At 27.7% G+C, this 23,188-nt stretch overlaps 1 protein-coding gene across 1 annotated transcript; it reads right to left on the reverse strand.

Annotated features, from left to right (window-relative positions):
- Positions 1 to 3,109: 3,109 nt before the first annotated feature.
- On the reverse strand, positions 3,110 to 13,319 carry LOC116774526 (FMRFamide-related peptides-like). Its single transcript, XM_061524901.1, has 3 exons — positions 13,214 to 13,319; positions 4,294 to 4,429; positions 3,110 to 4,037 (listed from the first exon to the last, which is right to left on the reverse strand). Exons 2-3 carry the CDS (start codon positions 4,419 to 4,421, stop codon positions 3,617 to 3,619), a joined length of 549 nt encoding a protein of 182 aa, XP_061380885.1. The 5' UTR covers positions 4,422 to 4,429; positions 13,214 to 13,319; the 3' UTR covers positions 3,110 to 3,616.
- Positions 13,320 to 23,188: the final 9,869 nt, after the last annotated feature.

Consider the following 23,188-nt stretch of genomic DNA (forward strand, 5'->3'; position numbering starts at 1 on the left):
TATTATAGTATAAGTATTTATAGCAAAAGTGTCCTGAAAATTTTGACGTTAAGTGATAATATTTTAGTTTGAAGACATTTGCTTGGGTTGGGCTTTCGTTATTTCATAGTAAAGTTATTCGTCACTTCCATGTATATGTGTGTTTGTGAGTTATTGATGTGTGCGCAAGTATGTGTATTTGTCAAAGCTGTCGGCTCTGCATCTGCAACAGCCCTTATGTTGCAGATGTCCATGGCTATGGTTACTACCTTCCACCAAGTAGGGTGTATTCTGGTCGTTTGCTCTTTTGGTATATAAAAAATAATAATTCGAGGACGATTTAGTTTTGTCGAAATATAGCACAGAAGAACGGCACGATAATTTTATTATTAAAAAAACATATAAAGAAAGACATTTATGTATATATATATATGTATTTTAATTTAATAATTTATATACCTGATTAACTATCGTTTCAGTAAAATATATATATAAACAATGATAACATTTTGAAAGAAATCTAAAAAGATATTTAGATTTACATTTAGACAATATAAATTAATTTATACTTAATAAGGATTAATTGTTTTTGAACTTTTTAAGTAAACTCTGATTGATTTTCACATTTAGTTTTTTTTAATTTAAAGATGTTATAATGCTGATACAGTTTAAGAAATGCTATGTACTGTTTTCATAAACTTATTATATAATTACATATATATATGTATATATGTGTGTGTAATTATATAATAAGTAAAGTGATATAAGGCTGCGTTTCTAATTATTATATCAAAGACCATTGAATTGGCCTTTATACCTATTAAGTCAGTGTGTCCTTTTCTTGCGCGTACTAAAAATGTATATAAGCGGACGAATTCGCGGGTTTTGGCTAGTATATATGTATATAGCATAAATACAATAGTGATATGTATATATAAGGTATCAGTAATTGTTTTTAATCTGACTACAGATAATTCGGTTCTAAACGCGTCACGCTATGTACATTTCTTAATGTCATTATGTTAGTACGAAATAAAGAATCAATTACAGTAAACGCCTGTCGTTAATACATCCAAATATATACAAGCAAAACTGAACCTTAATTACAAGTCAAGTAATTAAGGTTCAGTTTTGCTTGAGTAACATAATATTTTATCACAAATCGTGTTACTTTCTGTCCCGTTGACATTATATATAGATGAAATGTTGCTAACTAAAAACCCTCTATTTATAAGAAGAGACCGCACATAGTAAAAATGAACCTCTGACAAGATGTATGCTCCCTTGTAAGATAAATATCATGCTGTATCACTAACAAGGTAAAATTTTACACGATATTCGCATATCCTTCCAAGATAATAAGGAACTTAGGAACTATCAGCATACGAACAAGTGCTGAATACTGTAAATTTATTTTCTTAGAATAATTTGAATAGATTTTAAAAAAAGAGATTATTTTATTTTCATCAAATAACGTAATGATTATGTCACGTTTGCATTGGACTTAATGAGGTTTCGTTAAAAATTCAATCCATACGTAAAACTTTTGTCTTTATCATTTAATAAATAAATATTTATATATTTTTTTTTAATAAAATAATGTCATTTAAACAAAAAAATAATATTAATAGTAATAATAAATATGGTTCCAGATCAGGAAATTATGTATCTTCCAAACTAAATATGTGATTTTATATATATATAAAATAATAATATAATACGAGAATAGAATATAATTAAAATACAATATGAGAACTAAACAGAAAACAAGCAACTATTTGGAGCTGAAACATGGGATGGTCAATGGAACTAAATATTAAACAAAAAATATAACAGTGACATTAAATAGAAAATCTTAAGGAAATATCACATTCTTTTCAGCTTTATTAAGTTAAATATTTAGAAACATTCCTTGTCTTTTAAAACAAAAAAAAAATCTAAGATTTTTACGATAAAATCTCACAAAATGTCGATGTAGCACGGACAAAAAAAAAATGTAGAGTATTTTTGTCTTAAATTCTATTAATAAAACATCGAGATTCCTTAATGAATTTAATTATAAAAATGATATTTTGGTGAACACAAATATTTTAGGGATGTTTTAATAATATCAAAAGGTTTCGCTGTATACACTGGAATCGGTTCATATTTTTCGTCAAAGTTACGTTAAGTTTCGTAATTAAATAATGTGACGTTTAGGTCGCTATTAGTATGGAGTAATTGTCACTCACAAATATAATAGTTTTGTTAAATTAACTTAATTAATAATGTTCTTTCAGTAAACACCCGAGAAATATAATTAACGAATACATATTTAAAGGCAAAGGCAATTTTTAAAAGCATTTTTTTTTTCTATAAAATTCTTATTTTGGTTGTAGTGTAAAAACTCAATGTATGTATGTATGTTTTTTTACCCTTACATGTTGTTTTTCTATCATATGTACTGTTATATGTTAATATTTAATATATCTTGTAATAATATTGTAACCCTCGTATTTGGTGGTGAATAAAAATTCGATAATTAGTTTAAGGAAAGATAAAATAAAACGGTATTTAATTTGTAAATTACAAACGAAATTAAATCAATTCGAAATAAATAATAAAAAAAAAGAAATTCACTTAATAGTTAACCTAAAAATTGTCGTGTCGAATGGTTCATAATTATATAGGAATTTTAATTTTGTCAAGTCTCTAGGGAATGACGTGAGTTATTCTAAATTTATTGTCGTTTAAAAAAAACATAACATTCTATATGAAAGGTTCTATTTTGTATATGTTTAGAGAATAAATAGCAATCTATAAAGGCGTAGCGTTGTCGGGTTGTGTTACCGAGTATTGAAAGTCGACTCTAACGGCCCGTAATGACTATTTAAGAAGTAATTTAGCTAAGGAACCGTCTTGATAACCCCATCTACAAGTTTTATGACTTTTTATATATCTTGTTTCAGTTACTCTTGTTAAATTCTTCTTTAATAAATAGAATATTATGTAATTAATCTTTATTATTCAGAAGTTTTAACTATAATATTCTTTTACATTTAGTATTAACTTCTGTGTTTGCATTTTTCATATATTACTAAAATAAAACAAATTAAATATTTGATATAATTGTTTCTATATATTTATTTCATAAAACACTCATATATTTTTCATATTATAATTCATTATTCGTAATATTCTTAACGAGTATTCCATTTTGTATCCCAGCCATACAAAATGGTATTCTCGAAATAACATGTTAAGGTTATTTAAAATAATTATTTGATTTACGAAATAATTGACTTGACGGATAAATTAAAAAACTAAGCGGCATCGTGAAGCGTATTTTGCTTTAATTTTATTAGAAACGGGTGATATATTTTTTTTAATATGTAATAGATATATTTATTTGATTTTTTTTTTTACAATCATCGCGTACATACAACGTTAAACAATTTCTATGTTTTTTTTTTGTTTCTTATATAAGAATTTTTTTATTAAAAATTTTTAAAGTCACTAGCAATTTACAAGGGATTTTTTTGTAGACGAATATACAACACATATATTAAAATAATTTTAGAGAAATTTATTACCATTAAAACACTAAAGTCTTAAACAGGTGGCACTAAATTTTGGCACAGATCATCGATAGAACAAATTACTGGCAATCATGGCAGTCGGTGGATCTCTTTTTCCTTTCCTCCGATAATTCCTCTTCCTCTCTGTTCAAATCCTCACTATCCCTCCCAAGTCTGATGAAATGGTCCCTGGCCCTGCTCTTCCTCTGAGGATATCCACTGACAACTAGTTCCGAAGACTGCTCGTTGTTATCAACAGTAGACCTTCCAAGCCTGATGAATTTTGGGTCGCGTCCAAGTCTTACGAAATTGGACACGCGTTTTGTTATTGGTTCATAATCATCTTCATAAGATTTGAGGAATGAGATGAGCTCGTCGGTTGTAAAGGTGATGGGTTGTGATCTTCCGAAGCGAAGAAAGCTGTTGCCTTTGCGAGTTGGTCGCTGGAAAGCTTCGCGTATATCTGCAGCTGATGGTTCCTGGGGGTAGGATCGTCCGAACCTAATGATGAAGAAAATTACATTAGTTTCTAACACGAATAACAATTTATTTAAAAAAAAAATTACCTAATTAAAAATATAACTTACATAAGTTTAAAGAGTGTATTGAAGAGTTGAATAAAAATACCCTATCTCTAGTAAAATACTACTTTATAGCAATAAATAATATTTAGATAAATAAATTACTTTACTAAATTAAAATGAACGACAAAAAAATATTGAATAATATAGTGCCAATATAACAGTGCCTCGAGTACCTGATCATACTCCTGTCAATAGCACTCCTACGTCTTGCTTCCAGGTCTGGTGATCTCCGAACTGGCATAGCGAGGACCCCCGCTGTCAGACACACCAGCACCAACATGGCTGTTCCGCTGACCTTCATCGCTGATGCTGCAAAGGTACCACTCATAAACTAATCTTTAAAATATTTGTCTTAGTCTTAAAATATTACTATCTTTCTTGCGCAAAAATTTTTCAATAGTCCAAGTATTCAGAAAATTAAAATTTTTATACAATAACTTTACGTACTTAATAGATTTTTTTTTTAATTTTTGAACAAAACAGTTTCTACTCTACTTTATTAATTTAATTTCATTTCAAAACTATTTTCATTATAATAATTGTTCTTTTAAATAAATGACAACCATTTTAACGCGGGAAATAAAATTGTGATATTACTAAGATTAAAAGTTAATATGTCAAGAAGTCTAAAATAAACATTTTATTAACATTAGTAGAATAAAGATTTTATTCTTTCTTTACTTTTTCAGCAAAATGGTATTACCAATTTATTGTATATAATTAAACAGTTTTTCTTGCATGTTGATTCTATATACACGCATTATGATTGGTAGATCTTCACCCATATTTTTTTTAAAGCCAAAGGCAAAATACAATACAAAATTTGCCATATAATTTAAAACATACACCGAATTTCGATAAATAATTCAAATCAATACGTACTTAATACATTCATTCTTTTTTGAATGAAATTAAGGAAAACAATATTTTAATTTTAAATTCGAAGATGAAAACTCAATATTTAGATACATCGAAAGGTCGCACATTAAGGTCGCGGCATCAGACAATGCGGCGACACACAGTTAAGAATAAAAATTAAAAACGACTACAGCGCAATGCGTATTCTAGGATGAATTCATCTTGGTTTTACGGTTAATAAAGTGCTGCTTTTTAATTTACCAATAAAACTCTAGTTATAAAGTTTTTCTACGTATAGATAATATCAAAACTAATGTTTTTTTTTATCAAAAAATATTGCTAGTTAATCCTTTTAAGTATACTGTATTGTTAGTTTTATATAAAACTGTTATTTGATTCGATTGTTGGATCGTATTTGCAATTCAAAATCGGAACATTCGGACCTTAACATACATGGCTATATCTAGAGATGTGTACTTATGACTCTATATCTGTAGTTATGAATCTATCGATGTCTATAGCAATGGCTCTACTAGGCGAATTGTGGACATCTTAAAATTCTATTCCATATAAAAATTTATATAACTGCCCTCTCCAAGAAATAAAATTGCTATTTTTGTTAGAACTTTTTCACATCGATTCTGGACCGAACAAAAATCGGTCAAGTCGTGTTCAACTTTTAGAGAGATTGATTTTTATCAAAACAAAACAATCAAATGTTAAATATTCATACAGTTTTAACTAAACTTAAATTGCTTGTTAGAATTTGAGGTAACAGTTAGCAAATTAACAACATGGTTTTAACAAGAGAACTTCACAAACAATTTCTGCATTCAATAATGCAACTTTAATCTAAACAAACAACATTTCGACATTGTTTTTTAATTAAAATATATCTAAATAATAAAACATATTAATTAAGTAACGTGTGTAATTCGATCCCATCAAATTAGCTTGCAGGAAAATTGATGATTTCTTTGATATAAAAATTAATAACCGCATCATGTCATAAAATATATATGACGTAAAATGACAGTGACACAAAAGAATTATGACACAAGTAGCAGTACCTCGGGCAGTATTTTAAGTTTATATCCGTATAAAGAAGATGTATAAAGTACAAGTATAAAAATTTATGCCTAATTCTTATAAAAAAATAAATATTACAATAAGAAATTCTAAATAAGACCATCTTTATATATTTTTAATGTCATTTATATGCGATACTTCAAATGGTAGAACATGATTTAAATTAAAACGAATGAAAATTTATAATATATATATTTAAAATTTATTATTAATTTGTTTAAATTCATGTTTAATTCAATATTTCAATGAGATAGAACAACAAGATGTTTGATATTTGATACAATCTAAGCTCAGATGAACCCATTGTGTCTATTATAATAAAATGGATATAAATGCTGTCGTATGTCTTTGCTATAAATTAACATCACTCGTGTTCTGTATTGCTAGCATTAGTTTGCTATTTACTTTCATTATATTTATCATCAAACTGATTTTTAATGTTCTTTCATTGGATATTTATCAGTATGATTATATACGACAAATTATCTGTTCAAATTTATCTGACACCTGGATGGAATATCTTATAATTAATATATATTTAAGTAATGAACATCAAAAATTAAATGAACATGATTTATTTATTTTGTGATTTTACTTTCATTTCATATAATTTTTTTGTTAAATCAGTTAAATCAGGCGAACTAATAATGGCTTCGGATTAATATATAGTTTTGGGATATAATCTTATTCCAATTCAACTAATCACTATATATATATATATATATATATATATATATATATATATATATATATATTTGTATGTCAGTACTTAAGTATCGAACTTAATGTAGAATACGCTTTCACCAATAACACCTGATTACACAGTCTGCTGAATTTTAATGGGGACAAGTCGAAACAGTTAAATTATATAGGGTTAAAAGTTAAGTTCAATAATTATTTAGAATTATAAACATGGATTTAAATAAAACGATGACTGAGATTAATTTTTAATTGAATTAAATGCATTTGACGATAATAAGTAATCATCGTTTATTTTTTTATGACAATTAAAATATATTCATAGATAAAAAATACGGTATAGATAACAAATAAAACTAACTTTTAATTGTCTCTGAAAATTCCTTTTAAAATTTATCTTTGCTTCGTTTTATAATTAAGGTTGGTCAAGTATATTGATTTAGTATTATCTATAGTATGAACTATATTCTTGTAACAAAACCCGTGGTGGTTTAAAGCGTGATCTAGAAGTAACATCCGCCAATGACAAGCCATCCACTGGCAGACAATGGCTGTCACATTGCTACAATTATAATTTTAATCTCACATCACAATGGGGATGTTAGAGCTTTTTATTCATATGGGGTTATGTCTTTGTTGTAGTGTCTGAGTTTAGATATTTACCTTACTTATATCTATTGGATTATTCGTTATAACAAGCATAAATTTAAACCTATATTGACTTATTGAATGTCCCTTATTTTTATTTATTTATATATATATATATATATATATATATATTTACTTTTATGTGAAGTAATGTTAAATCAAAAGTGCTTAAAATAATTACAATTTATTTTATTCACTCTAGTATAATAATTAATTAGAGTTGAATATTCTAAGACCTTTCTCTTTGACTGTACCAAGATTCTTTTACACCGTTCAGCGGTTGAGAAGTTTAAGGAATACACATAGTATTTTTTTTACAAAACTAACTCCAAGAACCGCAAACGAATAATCAATTTCAACCTCGTTTTTCGAATTTAAATTACAAAATTCATATCATATATTATAATACAGGATAATTATAATTTATTACCAAAGACGTATTTTTTTTTTATTACAATTATATCCCTTTCGTAGAAAAGATAAAACTCTTTAATCCGGGTATCTTCAAAGGGAATTACGCTTAAAATCTTTGTGAGGTTCAAAAGATATATAGAGCTTAGAATCCGATTAATATGTGGGATTTGAAAATAATTATATTATTTTATTTATATAAATAAATACCAAACTATATGTTGATATTTGGACCATATTTTCAAAGTTCAGTATAGTTAAAGTTGTAAGTCAATTTGGGTTCCGCACTAACGCAATTACTGTGAAACGTTATTATGAAACAGTGAACTTAGTTGCAGTTTTTCTTGCTTACCTAAACACTGTCAGTTTGTAGTTTTTCAGTCATAAAACATTGGATAGATATAGGAGATTTTTGTATCCCGTTAGCAAGAAAATGGCACACTTTAATTCATGATTGTTCGTCAGCGATGTTAAAATTTTATCTCGTTGCGTTCGAAATTAATCTCCCAGATCAGAGTAATTAAGTTAGATGGGGTAAAGGTACCGAAAAAACTTGCTATATCTATGGGAGACAGTTGGAACTGTTAAGCATTTGCTGGTTGGAAGTAAGGTACTCCTGGATAGCGGTCAATACTCGCATCGTTACGATAGGGTTCTGAAAATCATACGTGAAGTGGCTTAGACTTTCGGAAGCCTGAACGTCAAACTTTACTCTATCTTTAAAGCGGCTCCGGATTGCACTATAATGATGGATACGTAAGAGAAATCATTCCAATATCCCAGGGCATATTTGTGGTTAGCCCCTAGACCAGACATATTTATATATTCGCGAATTTTAAAGCGCGTTGTGATGACAGAGCTTACGGTTCCTTGGGAAGCCAACATCCCCAAAGACCATACCATCAAGGTCTATAAGTATTACGAGCTCACTGACGAACTCCTAGGAATAGGTTCGTTGTAGAGAGGATAGACCCCCATAAAACTACACCTGGGTCACATGTCAGGGACTGTTGAAGCTCCTCTCCCCCCTCAACGCTATGGACCCGGCATCCGCCCAGTAAATCCATTGAACTCTTTATGATTAAATTAAAAATCTTGATTGTATGTACGTATATTACAGATAATCTCAGAATTCCGTGGCGAATTCTATACGGTACGTTTACTTATAAAACTCAGACGAATTTCAGTAAAAAGAAAATAGAAAAAAAATAATAGACAATGCAGATGTTACGGGATATAACTAGTTAAAAGTAAAACTAATTAACTTGTTCCGCTGTTAGTAATATATAATTTTTATGCGGACGTTACTTAAGCGTTACTATTGAAATGTAACGACTTTTGTATATTCTATAATCTAGATAGATGTAAGCTTGGAATTACTTATGATTGATATCAACGATGACAAAAATTTTATTACAAACATATATACGAAAAATATTATTGTCATAGCTGGTACAAAACAAAAATTTATGTACAGTCATCTGAACAAATATTTAAATATAAAAAGCGACCAAATTGAGACAATAACTACAATATTGTTTTCATTTTAATTATCAATTTATTTTAATTCATAATTATATTATATTACTGAAGATTGTAATCGAGTTAATTCGAATATCGATTTTATCATAATATATATCGTTGTCTTATTAAATGGTCTGTTATAGAACAATCAGATTTTTTAAAAAAATTACGTAAATTAATATTATATATATTTTTTTACATCACGTTTAATAACGGAAATATGAATAATTTATTTCTTCCTGCGGTCTGCTGCGGTTTCCCATTCTTATTCATGTATTCCTTTAACAATAATAGGGATTTGTAAATAGTGACAGCATCCTCAAGTACCAATAAACATCTATGTGTATCGCTGACCCTTACACTATAATAAAAATTTGGCTATAGCTTTCATATTCTGGACTGATTGGACCGGCGGCTTTGCCCTCATACCAAATATCATTGATATACGTATCGTTCGTTTTTTTAGACTTTCCTATAATCAGACCCTGACTTAATTTCATTGAGACCTCAATGCCCTTTCTATTAATATTTGTTTTGAATCAGCCTATATATAATTTATTAAGTAATATCGACACATACATTTAGCCAAATTGAGTAGGACTTTCACGATTTTTGAAATAAAGTTGTCTAAAAAACTAAAAGTAGTCATTCATGTGCCTGCGAGTGAAATATTAGCTAGAACAAAAAAGCCAACAAACAGACCAATTTTTTAAAATATTTTATTTTATGAAAGTAATGCGATAAGTGGAAAACTTTCAGTTTGAAGTTACAAACAGACACTTCAATTTTATTTATTAGTGTAGATATTTACGAGCAGAAGTCGATAATATTGCTCGCAGATCTTGGCGCCTATATGTCTGACGGTTGTCGCGTGTACTTAACGATGTTATAAATGCCAAATCGCAACTGAACTTGCCTTTTTGTTCTGCTATAACAAAATATCTTTAAAGATAAACCATTTAGGATAAGTAAGATAACGATTTAATGCGCATAAAGAAGTCGAAATACACGGAAAATATGTTTAACTAATTGGTATTATCGATAATATGTTATAAAATTTTAGAAAGCACTTGAATCGATTTATATACAGTTTAAAAACACTACAGAGAAAGAAAAGAAAGAGTTACCTAATATTCGTTAATTAAATACTTCTTAAAAGAAAAAAAAAACAGGTAATTCTTTTCTCTGTGTAAACTATAATTTCTATAAAAAAAAAGTAGAACAAGACGTTCAAAATAATATTAAAATTTCACAGATAAATTATAAACTCGCAATATTTTATTTTTTTAAAACAACACAATAAAAAATTATTTAAGAGCCACCGGATACAATTAAGGTGGAACATAAATGAGTAAAATAAGGCTTTGTTTTTAACTAAAGCTAATAAAGAACATGTTTTCCGTTATGGAATTTATCAATAAGTAAATAAAAAATATTCTAGATAATTTCCTAACAATTGTATGTAAAACAAAAGATTTTTTTTTATATATAAAATGTTGGACAGGATGAAAATACGATCTATTTCATTTTGATAGACTTATGAATATTGTATAAAATTAGTTAATAATATTTTTGTATATTAAAAACGTATATGCTTTATTTTTTTTTTGTTTTTATAAATAAATCCTTTTTTATATAAACAACTTATACTAAGAAGGCCTTAGTTAGTATTTATTTAGTCGAAGAGACACCACATAAAATGTCTTCAAGAACAATCTTTTAAAATTAAACTCCTATGCAGTCATACGAGTTACTCTTATAATAAATTTGGATGAAATGAAATAAAATAACTATAGCAAATGTGAAAGAAAAATATTGCAAACATTCAGTATTATTATTATTTTTTATATATAAATGATATAAACACAATTTTCATCTCGTCACGCCGTGGTCAAGGTAGCTGCAAAGCAACTATAACGTGCGTATGATATTAAAACAAAAAAAAAAAAAAAAAAGTACAAAAAATCCAAAAATACAAGTTTATTTGAATGAATACTCGCGATAGTCTCAGATCTCATTATGTAAAATAAGGCTTTGTTAAATTAGTGGTATTTTTATTATGAAGCTGTTCTTACGTAAAACAATTGGAGCATCATTATTATTTAGTTATGGTAATAAGCGGTATAAGATCTGTGAATAGCTTTGTTTAAAACGCTTCTTGATCAATTATTATAAGTATTTAGATTTATGTTTATCTGTTCGACCTTTGTCTATAGGAGAAATCTATATACGTCTATATATGTTATATTAGGACATAAATAATGTCATTTTTTAAGACTTTTTTTTTATATTTTATTATTGATTAAGATTCTGTTATGAATTATTGAATGTCTCTTTCTTGTCAATGATTCGTCTTATTTTCGATATATCCAATACTTTTCGTCCTCACTCTATTTAACATTTGAAAAGCAAAACGCGTTATAAAATATGAATGCATTTTCTCGTGGATATGGTTATTTTATTGTGTTGCGGTTTTTTTTTGTTTTGTTAATAAATAATGTGTGTATTTATTACTATTCTAAATTGTTTTATTATTGTTCAAAATAACCAAAAACATTCCGTAATATAAACACAATATAGAAGTAATACTGTCTTTCTAATCATTTAAAGTTAGTCAATTAACAAAAATAATTAAAATGAGGTAGATATTTATTAAGTGACTAGTTTTTACCGAAACCGAATATACGAAGTTTAGTAAAAATATATATAGGTATTTATAGACATATTTTAATTAAGATTGTAAAAGAAAATCTTCGATAAAGAAATACTTTTTTTTATATTAAAAAAAAAATTCAAGTGCGATTGGTAATATATTATCAAATTAACAAATACGACGCGGGTTCGCTTGATGAAAAAAACTCTTCCTGAATCATTATCATTAATAAAATGTCTGTAATGTTGTGAATCCAAAAAATATAACTTTGTTAGATATAACCGAATATATTTCATTAAAAAAATAAGTTATAATATAAATAATTTTATTCATTTTGCTACGAAACCAACCGTTACAGACGAAGTCGTTGGTCAAGCTAGTTTATTAAGTTTATTTGTCCCAGTCGCTGGTTCAGCTAATCAAATGTAACTTAATGACAACTTGCATAATGAACACGCTCGGAAGCCTTATGTTTCGGGATTTACAAAAATTTTCAAAGTACTCGTTCATTTTAGCCGAATACTTCACGACTGATCGTCCTTTATATGTGAAGCTATTTATTTTTTTATTCCTATACAAATAATTTTATTTAATTTTAATATAGTATTATTTATATTATTACAAACGTCATATAAATTTATTCAAACTTATTAATTTTTTTTTTTAATATATATATTTCTTTTATATTTTCAAAACTGTTTGAATCATTCGTTTATTTATGTATCCTATATTTTATATAATATATTTGTTGCCGCCACTTTCATTGTTTTCTGTACATTAACGATTTTAAAAAAAATATTAAAAAACCGCGGTAGTATCTCCATGTAACCATTCTCTTACAATTCCTTGGAAACTTCCCAAAATCATTCGACCGTATTATATATTCAAATGTTTCATTATTCATGTTTATTTATAATAATATTAAAACTATAATAAAATTTGTTCATTTATTTATTATATGAAATAATTTAATTAAATATATATATATATATGTATACCAAACCATTGTTATTATATAACTATTTTCTATGTATTAAAATTTTTCAGTATAATTCATTTTACATATTTAAAAAAAAAACACCGATTTTATTATTTAATAATATAAATTTAAGCAAATTTATGAAATTTTATATAAAAATTAATTATAAAAATCACTCAAAATTTTAGAATATGTGTATAATGAAAACTTAATATACATGAACTTTACATACCTCGCTAGCGGTAGAACCTTCACGGGGTAAACGCACCACTGGTTTGAAGGCTCTCACGGAGACCCGCTGCTTTTATGTGAGCCGTGACGTCACTATGGGATGTGGGATGGTGTCTAGGATTTATAGGATAATACAAAGTTACTATAGTGTAAGGAAATATGACGATGTATCAATGTGTAATAAATAACAGTGATTAATACATTCCATATACTTATATGAATGAGTTCATTTAAACAGTTATCTGTTATTAAATGTGATATCAAACTTATATATCTATAAAACATTGTGTAACTTTGGCTTGGAGATACTTTCGTAGCAATCCAGCTACGTCGTAGCCAACCGTAGAGAGGTGCTACGCTGAACTTTAAGAGTGTTTATTCAATGGAGAAAATTTGATATTTAAATAAATATGTAAAAAAAAATTATGATTTCATATTATATACTAGTATATGTAAATCATCATAACTTAAAACAAAAACTGACGTATTCAATTCTTCAACTTCACTTTTAATTTTTATTATTATATTTTTAATACAATTCTATATAACAAAATTAGGTAACATTCCCTAAGACATTTTATTCGTTTTATTATAAAGATGTATTTAATAAAAAGAACTCGTTTGAACTGTATTGTATCCCAGAGTTTAATTTTCGCGTTCCTTTTAAATATATTTTTAACCGACTTCAAAAAAAAGAAGGTTATCAATTAGTCCTGTATGTATGTTATATCACCAGAACTCCCAGTTATCGTATATATTAGTATATATCAGCGTCTTAACAAATATGCCAATTGTCAAAAGTGTATGTATTTTAAGTTTTTATGTTTGTACACGAATATCTCCGGAAATACAAGTCCGATGTAAATAAATCTCTTTTGTTGTACTAGATGTTATTCAACTTAGGGAATAATGTAAGTTTAATCATAATCGGTTATGTAATTTTTGAAGCTAGGGAATTTTAACCGACTTTAATATTCATCAATTTAAACAGCATATCTCCGGAATCATAAGTCTGAATTACGTAATTCTTTTTTGTTTATGCTATTGTTCAACATAGGGAAGACCTCAGGATGCATCAAAATCGATTCAGTAGTTTTTAATATAGGGAATTCTCGGGAAGGATTTTGTTATGCCGTAAATGATTATCAGGTTCTGACGGATTATTACGTAATCACGTCGTTTCCTGGTATTCGAGAGGATCGTGCGATTTTTCAACAGTGTAGTGGGATGTAGCTGATCAATTGTAAGGCAACATCTTGAAGCTTCATGGACTTAACTTGTTTGTACAACTTTAGTTAAAAAAAAATAAGAAATATATATAAAAAAAATTAAATAAAACCGTCCTATGTAGGTTTAGAAAGAACATAACAGAACTGAAAATTAAAAAATAGAGACTATAACTTCTGTCTTAAATAAACTCACTTTACCATTTTTTAGGCGATATCGGTATTATTGCTCTCTTTCCATACTCTTTACGGTACATAGCCTTTTTATCAATCCATCTATCTATCCATCTATCTATAATATATTAAATAGCTGATAAACTCGTTTTAGGGTTTGTGCCCTTCCAAGTGAAATTCGGATAAATCCAAGGTAAGGGTATACTATTATCTTCTCTATAAAATACTAAAATTTTTTCATCATTGAACAATAGATAAGCAATAAGTACATTGAGATTTAATTATAAAATAAACAAAGTTGTATTTCTAACAAAAACTAAATATTATATGTTATTAAAAATTATTAAGACAATCAGTATTATATATATATATATGGTCATTGCTTAACTATCAATACTGATTTTAATAATTACAGGAAACCTACAGTCTAATTCTCACTAATGTAAGACATAAAGGATACTTTTTGAAAAACAAACATATACTGTATATAAACTTATATATGCATTTAATTATGTATATATATGTACGCTGATTATACGTAATTTTTTAAATTGACTGAATATTGAACAACTTGTAGTATAATATGCCAACATTTTATTATTTTGTATCTTCATAACTTTTCTATTATATATTATAACTATCTTTTGCCTGTGACTTCTATTCAGCAGAATCTTACAATAAGGCTGAGGAGTACTGCAAACGCGGTGATACATGCAATTTCTTTTTGATACAAGATCCACTGATATCAAAATGTTGAACATATCTTAAATTCACTTAACATATCAAACTTAAGTTAATTTAAGATATGTACAACTTAAGATTTTTAAACTGGTTAGATTCTAAGTGTCATACCATTTATTAGTACTCCTAGCTAAAAAAGCTCTCGGTCATGAAATAACTATTCGAGTGACCCTTTTGCCTTGAAGACACTGAAATTGTGAGCAGGAGGGGATACTAGCCGGTGTTGCCCAAATGCAAGAAAAGGACGAGTCTTAGTTTTGGTCTGACTGACTGCAAGACTGCAAGACCAAGGCCGATCTTAGGCAACACTAATACAAACACAGGAAAACTGTTCTGATTCTTTGTGAACATGAAGATTAAAGATTCGTACGTAATAATAACTTAAATGTATAGAGATCTATACATTTAAGTTGTTATTACGTAATAATATCTTTATTCGGGAATGTATTCCTTAATTCAGCAAACTGATTGTAATACTCGTTACAAATAATATATAAAAATATACATATATATATACCCAGACTGACCATGACTATATACTCATAAGCAACTATTGAGTCATTCGTTAGTTTTTTGCCAAAAACTAAAGTTTGGAAGTCATTATACCTTGCTCTTAACAAAAGTGGGCCATGCGAAAATTTAATATCGTAACAGATATACAATGATGCCAAACACTTTATGAAATTAACATATATATATGAAGTATGTGTATATATATATATATATATAAACATGGGTATATATAAAGAAAAGATACGATAATTGTTTCAAATATTACTACTTAGTAAAATTATATTTTTTGTACATATATATAGAACTTTTTATTAATTTACGTCAAGTTCTAGTGCGTCGACGTATTTTTTGAGAGATGTTCAGAGGTCGCTTCAAAATCTTCTTAGACCAAAACAAACATCTTTAACAGACACCAGGATTACCAAGTTTCTGAGATACGTTCAAAACGACATACACAATTACAAAATACGAATTTATCGATGTCTGAAAAAGTTACACTTCAGTGAATTGTAGTTATATTTATTTCGTTTCCATCATACATAAAATTACACATTTAAAAAACCAAAGAAAAAAATTGAAAAAATTTTGCTAATGTTGTTAATATTTAAAGCTAATTTACCCTATTGACTTTTTTTATAAATAATATAATTAAACCGTAGCGTCCGAGTAAAATAGAATTATTTTAAAATTTTCAAAAATGTATATACTGTATTTGTTAAAAAAAATTAAATTAATTTGATATAATTAATTCAAATAACATGAAAACTTATATCAGCCCATTAATTTTGCCCCTTACATTAACATGCATCTCCAAGTATTCTCCGGCAACCAGTTATGCGAATTACTTTTGACCAGAAAGGTTGTCACAAAACATGATAATGTTTAATGTACCACCCCTTCGTTTCCGTCTCTTTTAGGCTTAGATAATAAAGCGATGTTTGAGGCTCTACCATTTAACACACAATTAAATTATAAAATTAATAAATGACCAGACAAAAATATACACTACAATAATTTCTTTGTATACTTTAGTAGAGTAATTTTAAAAGGGAATAAATCGTTTTAATCGAAGTATCCATCGGTTCTATGTAACTAGTGACGCATAGGATATTATTCCGACGTTTCAGACGGAACTCGAGACAGCTGCGTTTTTTTCTATCATACATTTTTCATGACATAAAACATTCTTGGCTCTTATTATTTGAATAAACTTTTGTACTTAACTGAAACAATCCATGAAACTCTGTATACGAAGTTGCTCCGTAACTAACTGTATGGAGAGACTTCGATTAGAGCGTTTGAACGGCGGTTGTCACTTTCAGAAGTATATATTTCTATTATTATTATTATTAACCAAACATTATTCGTAACTCTTTATAGATTAAAAGTTAAATAAAGTTTTCTGGATTCAAATTACTCATTAAATACATTGTAGGTATACAATGGTAAGCCATGATGACGCCTTCCGTGTCTCTCCATTCTATCATAAGCTAACTAAACAAAAGAAAAAATATTTTAAATAAAGATCGTTTCATTAATAATCTAACGGCTTTTCCTATTTTGTTTATATTTTGAACAATTTTTTTTATAATTTCAACGATTTCAAGATACGATGCAGACATAAAAACATTACTGATAAACGAGCGTTTTAATTAAGTTCGTCTGTAACACCTTAATGTAAGCCCAATAACGTGGGAGTTTCATTCAGACGGACCTCGATTTGGAAAACATCCAAATAGTTTGATGCGTAAGTGTATTATTTATTTACATCACTTACGACATCAATGAAAAATAGCTGACTTTCCAGACGAAAGCGAATGCCACATTGTTATATAGAAAGCTTTTTTATACACATAAAGGCTTTAATAATTATATGATGGGTATTTATTCTACGTTTTTACTATTATTGGAACTATTATTAATAACTCCTACGAGGCTTAATATTAATAGTACAATTGCTGGAAGCAAAAAAAAAATAATACAGGATTTCAATATTCATTCGTATAAAATCTAATCGAATAAAAATAACCTAACTAAATATGTATTTTAATTTTAAAGAGAAAAAAAATCTAAGCATTGAAAGAGTTTGTTCATAAAAACTTTGTTACTTTCAGCAGTGAATTTCGGAACAGTTTCATTAACGCCTACTGACATTCCGCACTTAAATCTCTTAGAATATTAACCAAATTATATTTTTTTTAGTAAAGTTAATTTAGATAAAATCAAGATTCATCTCATCTGTGTTATTATCAAATATAGAGGTGATTTCTTTAAACATTGTTCATATTAAAAAAATATATAATTTAATATTTGTATCTCCGTTAATTTCCATTGAGACTATAAAAACGAAATATAAAATCAATTAGTACTGGCAGTTAGTGTGAACTTAAGCGGAGTTTTAATAAAGTTTAAGCGTTGTTTAAGTAATATATAGGTTCTGAGCGAGCGTAGGGTTACAGAATAACGGCGCCTTAAGAACTGTTATTTGAAACTTAAACCACACTATACTTACAGTGGCTGGTGATGGAAATATTATATTGTAGTTATATTACACATGCTGTTCAAAGCCTTTAAATATTTCGTTAATTAAAAATAATAATACTTAGTAATGTTGATATTTTGGTTTTGATATTAATTGTTAATGGAACAATCTTTCCATTTTTATTTTTATTTAAGGGAACGATTCAGAAACAGCATATGTTACAATATATATATATATATATATGTTTATCGGTATAATATATGTACGTTTTTAATTAACTTTAAAATTTTGAATGTTCCTATTATTCCAACCTCATTTAAAATCTATTTTAGTAAGTTTGTAACGAAATGTTTTTTAACAAATACCGTGATAACTTGTGTATAATTATTATTTTTTATCTTAATAGCAGCCTTAGTAATAGTTCGTATCGTCAAGTTATATCGACAGTCTCAACGTTTTCTTTGAAAAACCGTCGATGATACAATAAAAACTTTATCACAAGTGCATCTTTACACTACGGACAAAACATTTCCAATTTAAAAATCTTTGCACACGATAATATCGACGTAGCAGAATCACGTATAAAATAACAGACAATTTTGTTTTTGGGTCATCACTCTTTAATTGTAAACGAACCAGAAAAATTCAATCTTATAAATGTAATTGTGAGATCAACGAAATTATTTTTTGTTTGCTATGCACGAGGAGTGAAATGTGGTCAACGGTATAAAATTATAGATAGAACTGTCAAAGCACCGATTAGTTTGTATACAAAAATCCAAACAAAAGTAATGGGCCCAATGCGAACATTATAAACACAACAACAAACTTTCCTGAGTTTTCATCGTGAATAAATTTAGTTTCATTATACGAATACCTTCTTCGTTATTTTGAGCGTTGATTGACTAATTTTCTCAATCACTGTCGTCTTCGAATATGGTTATAGTTAAGTTTCGTTTGCTCTGTTCTTAATGAGTTTTAGGAAATTTTTGTGCCTTAACTATTTCTTGTTCAAACCGAAGACGCTCGCCGTTTCTTTGGCTTACGCAACCTTGGCAACCTATGTAAAATCCTCTTCGGACACGACCTATGTACATAGTTGTTGCTTAAGTTGGAAAATATGTTTTTTATGACCAATAGATGGGATTTTAACTCCTAACAGTTAAAAAAAGATCTTGACAAGTGTTTGAATTATTAGTTGTTTCGGTGTAGTCGATTTTTAGAACTCTTTTGTCATTTGCCTGTTGTTACGGTGTAGATTATTTGTTGCTTTTCATAAATTTGGAATTCGTTCGTAACGGGAAGTGAAATTAAATCGTCTACCTGCTGTGTGAAGGGTTCTTAAGTTGGAATCTAAATAGGGTTTACTTTCTGATGTCGTATCTTCTGCTTCTCGCAAACAGATATCATTGTCTCACCTCGGAAACTCTTCTAACTATTTCGGTGGATTAAATCTATGAGCAAAACTATTCTTTTCAGCTATAGTCGTCAGTCCAAAAAATCGAGATTGAATAAATTAAGATACTCAAGGATTTTACCCATTAGAAATATTTTAGACCCAATACAGACCCAATTTTAGACCCAATACAGAGGAGTTCAAAGATTTGGTACTTTTCGAAGCATGTCTTGTTAATGTTTCTTGCAATATTCCAAATCTCGTTGACGTAAATAGCAATCCTATTTAATACTGTAAAATGATTGTACAGATTTATGCACCGATAACTCACTACAGCATCGGAAATAAATTTTTCGCTTATCGTTACTCGGCAATTTAGTATATCTATAAAGTAATCAAAAGTTACGATTAACAGGAAATAGGCATTGGCTACCTAAAAATGACATTCCTATTTCATATCAGCGTTGTGAAAATTAAAAAAAAAACGACAATAAATTCAATGCAGTACTACAATAAAAGTATAAGTAATGAAGGGATGTAAGAAATGTAAGCTTAAGGTTAACCTTTGTGATTTGAATCAAGAAAAATATAATATAAATCCACAAAGCTCCCTGAATTTAAGGTAAATTCTTAATTTACCAATGTTTGTCGTTAGCAATGACATCTAAACGAAAGACTGCCGTGACTTTGCATGGTGCTGGTTGGTACTACCCATCAAAGTAACAAGTATAGGCAGGGCAGAATTTGGAATATGGCACCTGTGACATTTTGGCCGTGTACGTCAGTTTTTAAGTATATCACCCAGTTGAATGAGTGAAAATTCTGGAAATGTTCCGTGTATATTGTGACAATGGACTTTTTGTAAGGCTGCTGATGAATTATTAAAGAATCTAAAAAATGTTTAACGTTTAGGAAAGTAAGAAAAACTAATACCAAGGTTACAAATGTAACGAATCTTGCATACATTTTGTCTTTTATATTACATTTTTTTTTTCATTTAACTCTTAAAAATTTGTTTTATTATAGTAAATATTTCATAAAATCAACAATACATGTATGCTAAAATTAAGAGAAAAGTCCTTTTAAGATAAATACCTTCATATCAAGTAATTCATCGTAACCCACTGTATTCTGAACTGTCGCTTCTTGTGTTGTGATATCATTTGAAATTTGAAAACAACGAGGAGTTTATTTTGTTAATTGTAATCAAGCACCTTATTGTCTTACATAAATTCTATATGTACATTGTATGCGTTAAATAAAGTCGCAACTTGCACCTTCTTACATTGTCTAGTGATAATTTTATAATAAAATAATTCTTCGAAAATCCAACCAACCAGCATAAACATTGCTAGGTGCAAGGACTAAATGTTTTTTTTTGTTAGAAATATGCTTTTGTATCTAAGAACGCGTACTATTTATTAATTCGCTCTTTAACTCGTAATTTTACTGTTTTATTATATTAATTATTAACTATATTGAATTTTAGACACGTTATAAATAAAAAAACATTTAACTCTTACAGTTTAATGCCATGCGTTATGTATTAGAAGGGTTTGTATGTGGTTATACAGTGTCAAATTTTAAATAAATAAACACAAGTGCGTGCGTGCATACGTATAAATGTATCTTACATATGTTTGTGTATGTCTGTGTGTGTGTGTCAAACAAAATTATTATTCTCATTTCATATATACATATATATATAAGAGTAGTGTATATATATCTTCTTCTGCGACAATGAAGAACGGATATCTGAGAATACGTGATCTGCGTTTTGTTGCTACAACAATGGTCATCATTACTCAGACTCCACGTCATGCTATACTCTTATTATGCCCTCAAATAATACTAAACCTCGAACAATGAAATGAAATTCAATAAAATTTTACATAACAATCTGACTATCTCAAACATCCTAATTAATTCTTCATAATTTACAAAAACATATGTATGTTTGAAATGAAATGAATACATCATTGCGAAACGGTTTGCTGAGTTATCTAGTGCCACTCTGAACGGAATCAATGTTCGCTTTCAAATAAAAACATAATTACTATAAAGCATTTGTATGCTGAGACTAAATGTGTTGAATTTTATATTTAGATTGGTTATCAAGTAACTAAAAAGGCCTGTCAGAATTTAAGAAAGTATAATTATAAGTTTAACAAAGCAAAGGTCCAAGCTGATACTTCCGTAATAAGAATTTTTATTGTTATCGTCTGAAAATAAAAAAATCAAATTATAGATAGATATTAATCAAAATTCAATATAAATGAACATTCAACTAATATAATTTTATAGTGAAATAAGTGTTTAATTTTATAGGAAGGATTTTTGATCAGTACAGATATAAATTCAAAAAATAAAATACGTATGTAATGCAATATTTTATCTGAGATTGTAGGTAAAATAAAATACACACAGGTAATGAACCATAAAGACGTGAATACTTATACAACAAAACTCGGCCAGTGTAACCTTATATAAACATAAGAAAATTTGCTTACAATTAATTTGTGTGTGTTTCTAAGAATAGTATCTAAAAAATGTGTGCCGTTTTTTTTTATCAAACTCCGCTTTTTCATAAAAAAAAATGTTACAACAGTTTTATATGCAATATAGAATTTATAAACACTAATATGGAGATCAAAAATATAAAATTATAACTTAAATATTATCAGAAAACTTTTTTTTTAACTCTTTAGAATTATAAAAAAGAACTTTTCGTAATCAGATAGGAAACGTCCTTGACTAATGTTTAATCTTATTCGCGGTGTAATTAGCTTTGGAATCGGTATTAACGATCACTGACTGATCTGACCGCTGAATTTTTAAACCAATTATATTTTTAAATTATAAGATCACTGTATCAAATTACTTCAAAGTAATAAATTAAAAATAAATGATATTTAGCCTTTCCTGGTTTTATTAATATTATTATTACTATTTTATTTTTATTATTAATTAAATATTATATGACTTATATTTATGAAAACAAGAATATTCAAATTAAAATAATAAAGTTACCAGTATGTAGGCAATAAACATTTTTCTTTTTTAACAAATTTCATTATTACTTATCTGTAACGCCATCTCTCGGACATTAACGTAACCTAGTTGAAAAAAAAATACATATACATCTATAATCTATTTAAAAAAAAATCTTAAATTATTCGGAAAAAATATTTAAAATATATGAGTATTTTGTGGTAATATATTAGTTTTGTTGAATAATTTATGGTTTAAGCAAAAACCAAAACCAAAAACTATACTTTATATAAGAATTGTCACTAGTTAAATGTTAGGTTTTTAGGTTAGTATATTTAATACATATAATATCTGTTACTTTATTATAGAGAAGTTGTTACACCAAGGATAGGTACAAAAATTTCTGTCCTTTCGACGTTGTCTATGGTACGACATTCTATACAATGTACATAA

Source organism: Danaus plexippus, chromosome 26, assembly GCF_018135715.1.
Source record: "Danaus plexippus chromosome 26, MEX_DaPlex, whole genome shotgun sequence".
NCBI lineage: Eukaryota > Metazoa > Arthropoda > Insecta > Lepidoptera > Nymphalidae > Danaus > Danaus plexippus.

Coding starts and splice junctions, on each gene's coding strand:
- LOC116774526 (XM_061524901.1), bottom strand. CDS start 4,421: ATGAAGGTCAGCGGAACAGCCATGTTGGTGCTGGTGTGTCTGACAGCG. Junction 4,038..4,293: donor ATTGACAGGAGTATGATCAG/GTACTCGAGGCA, acceptor CTTCATCATTAG/GTTCGGACGATCCTACCCCC.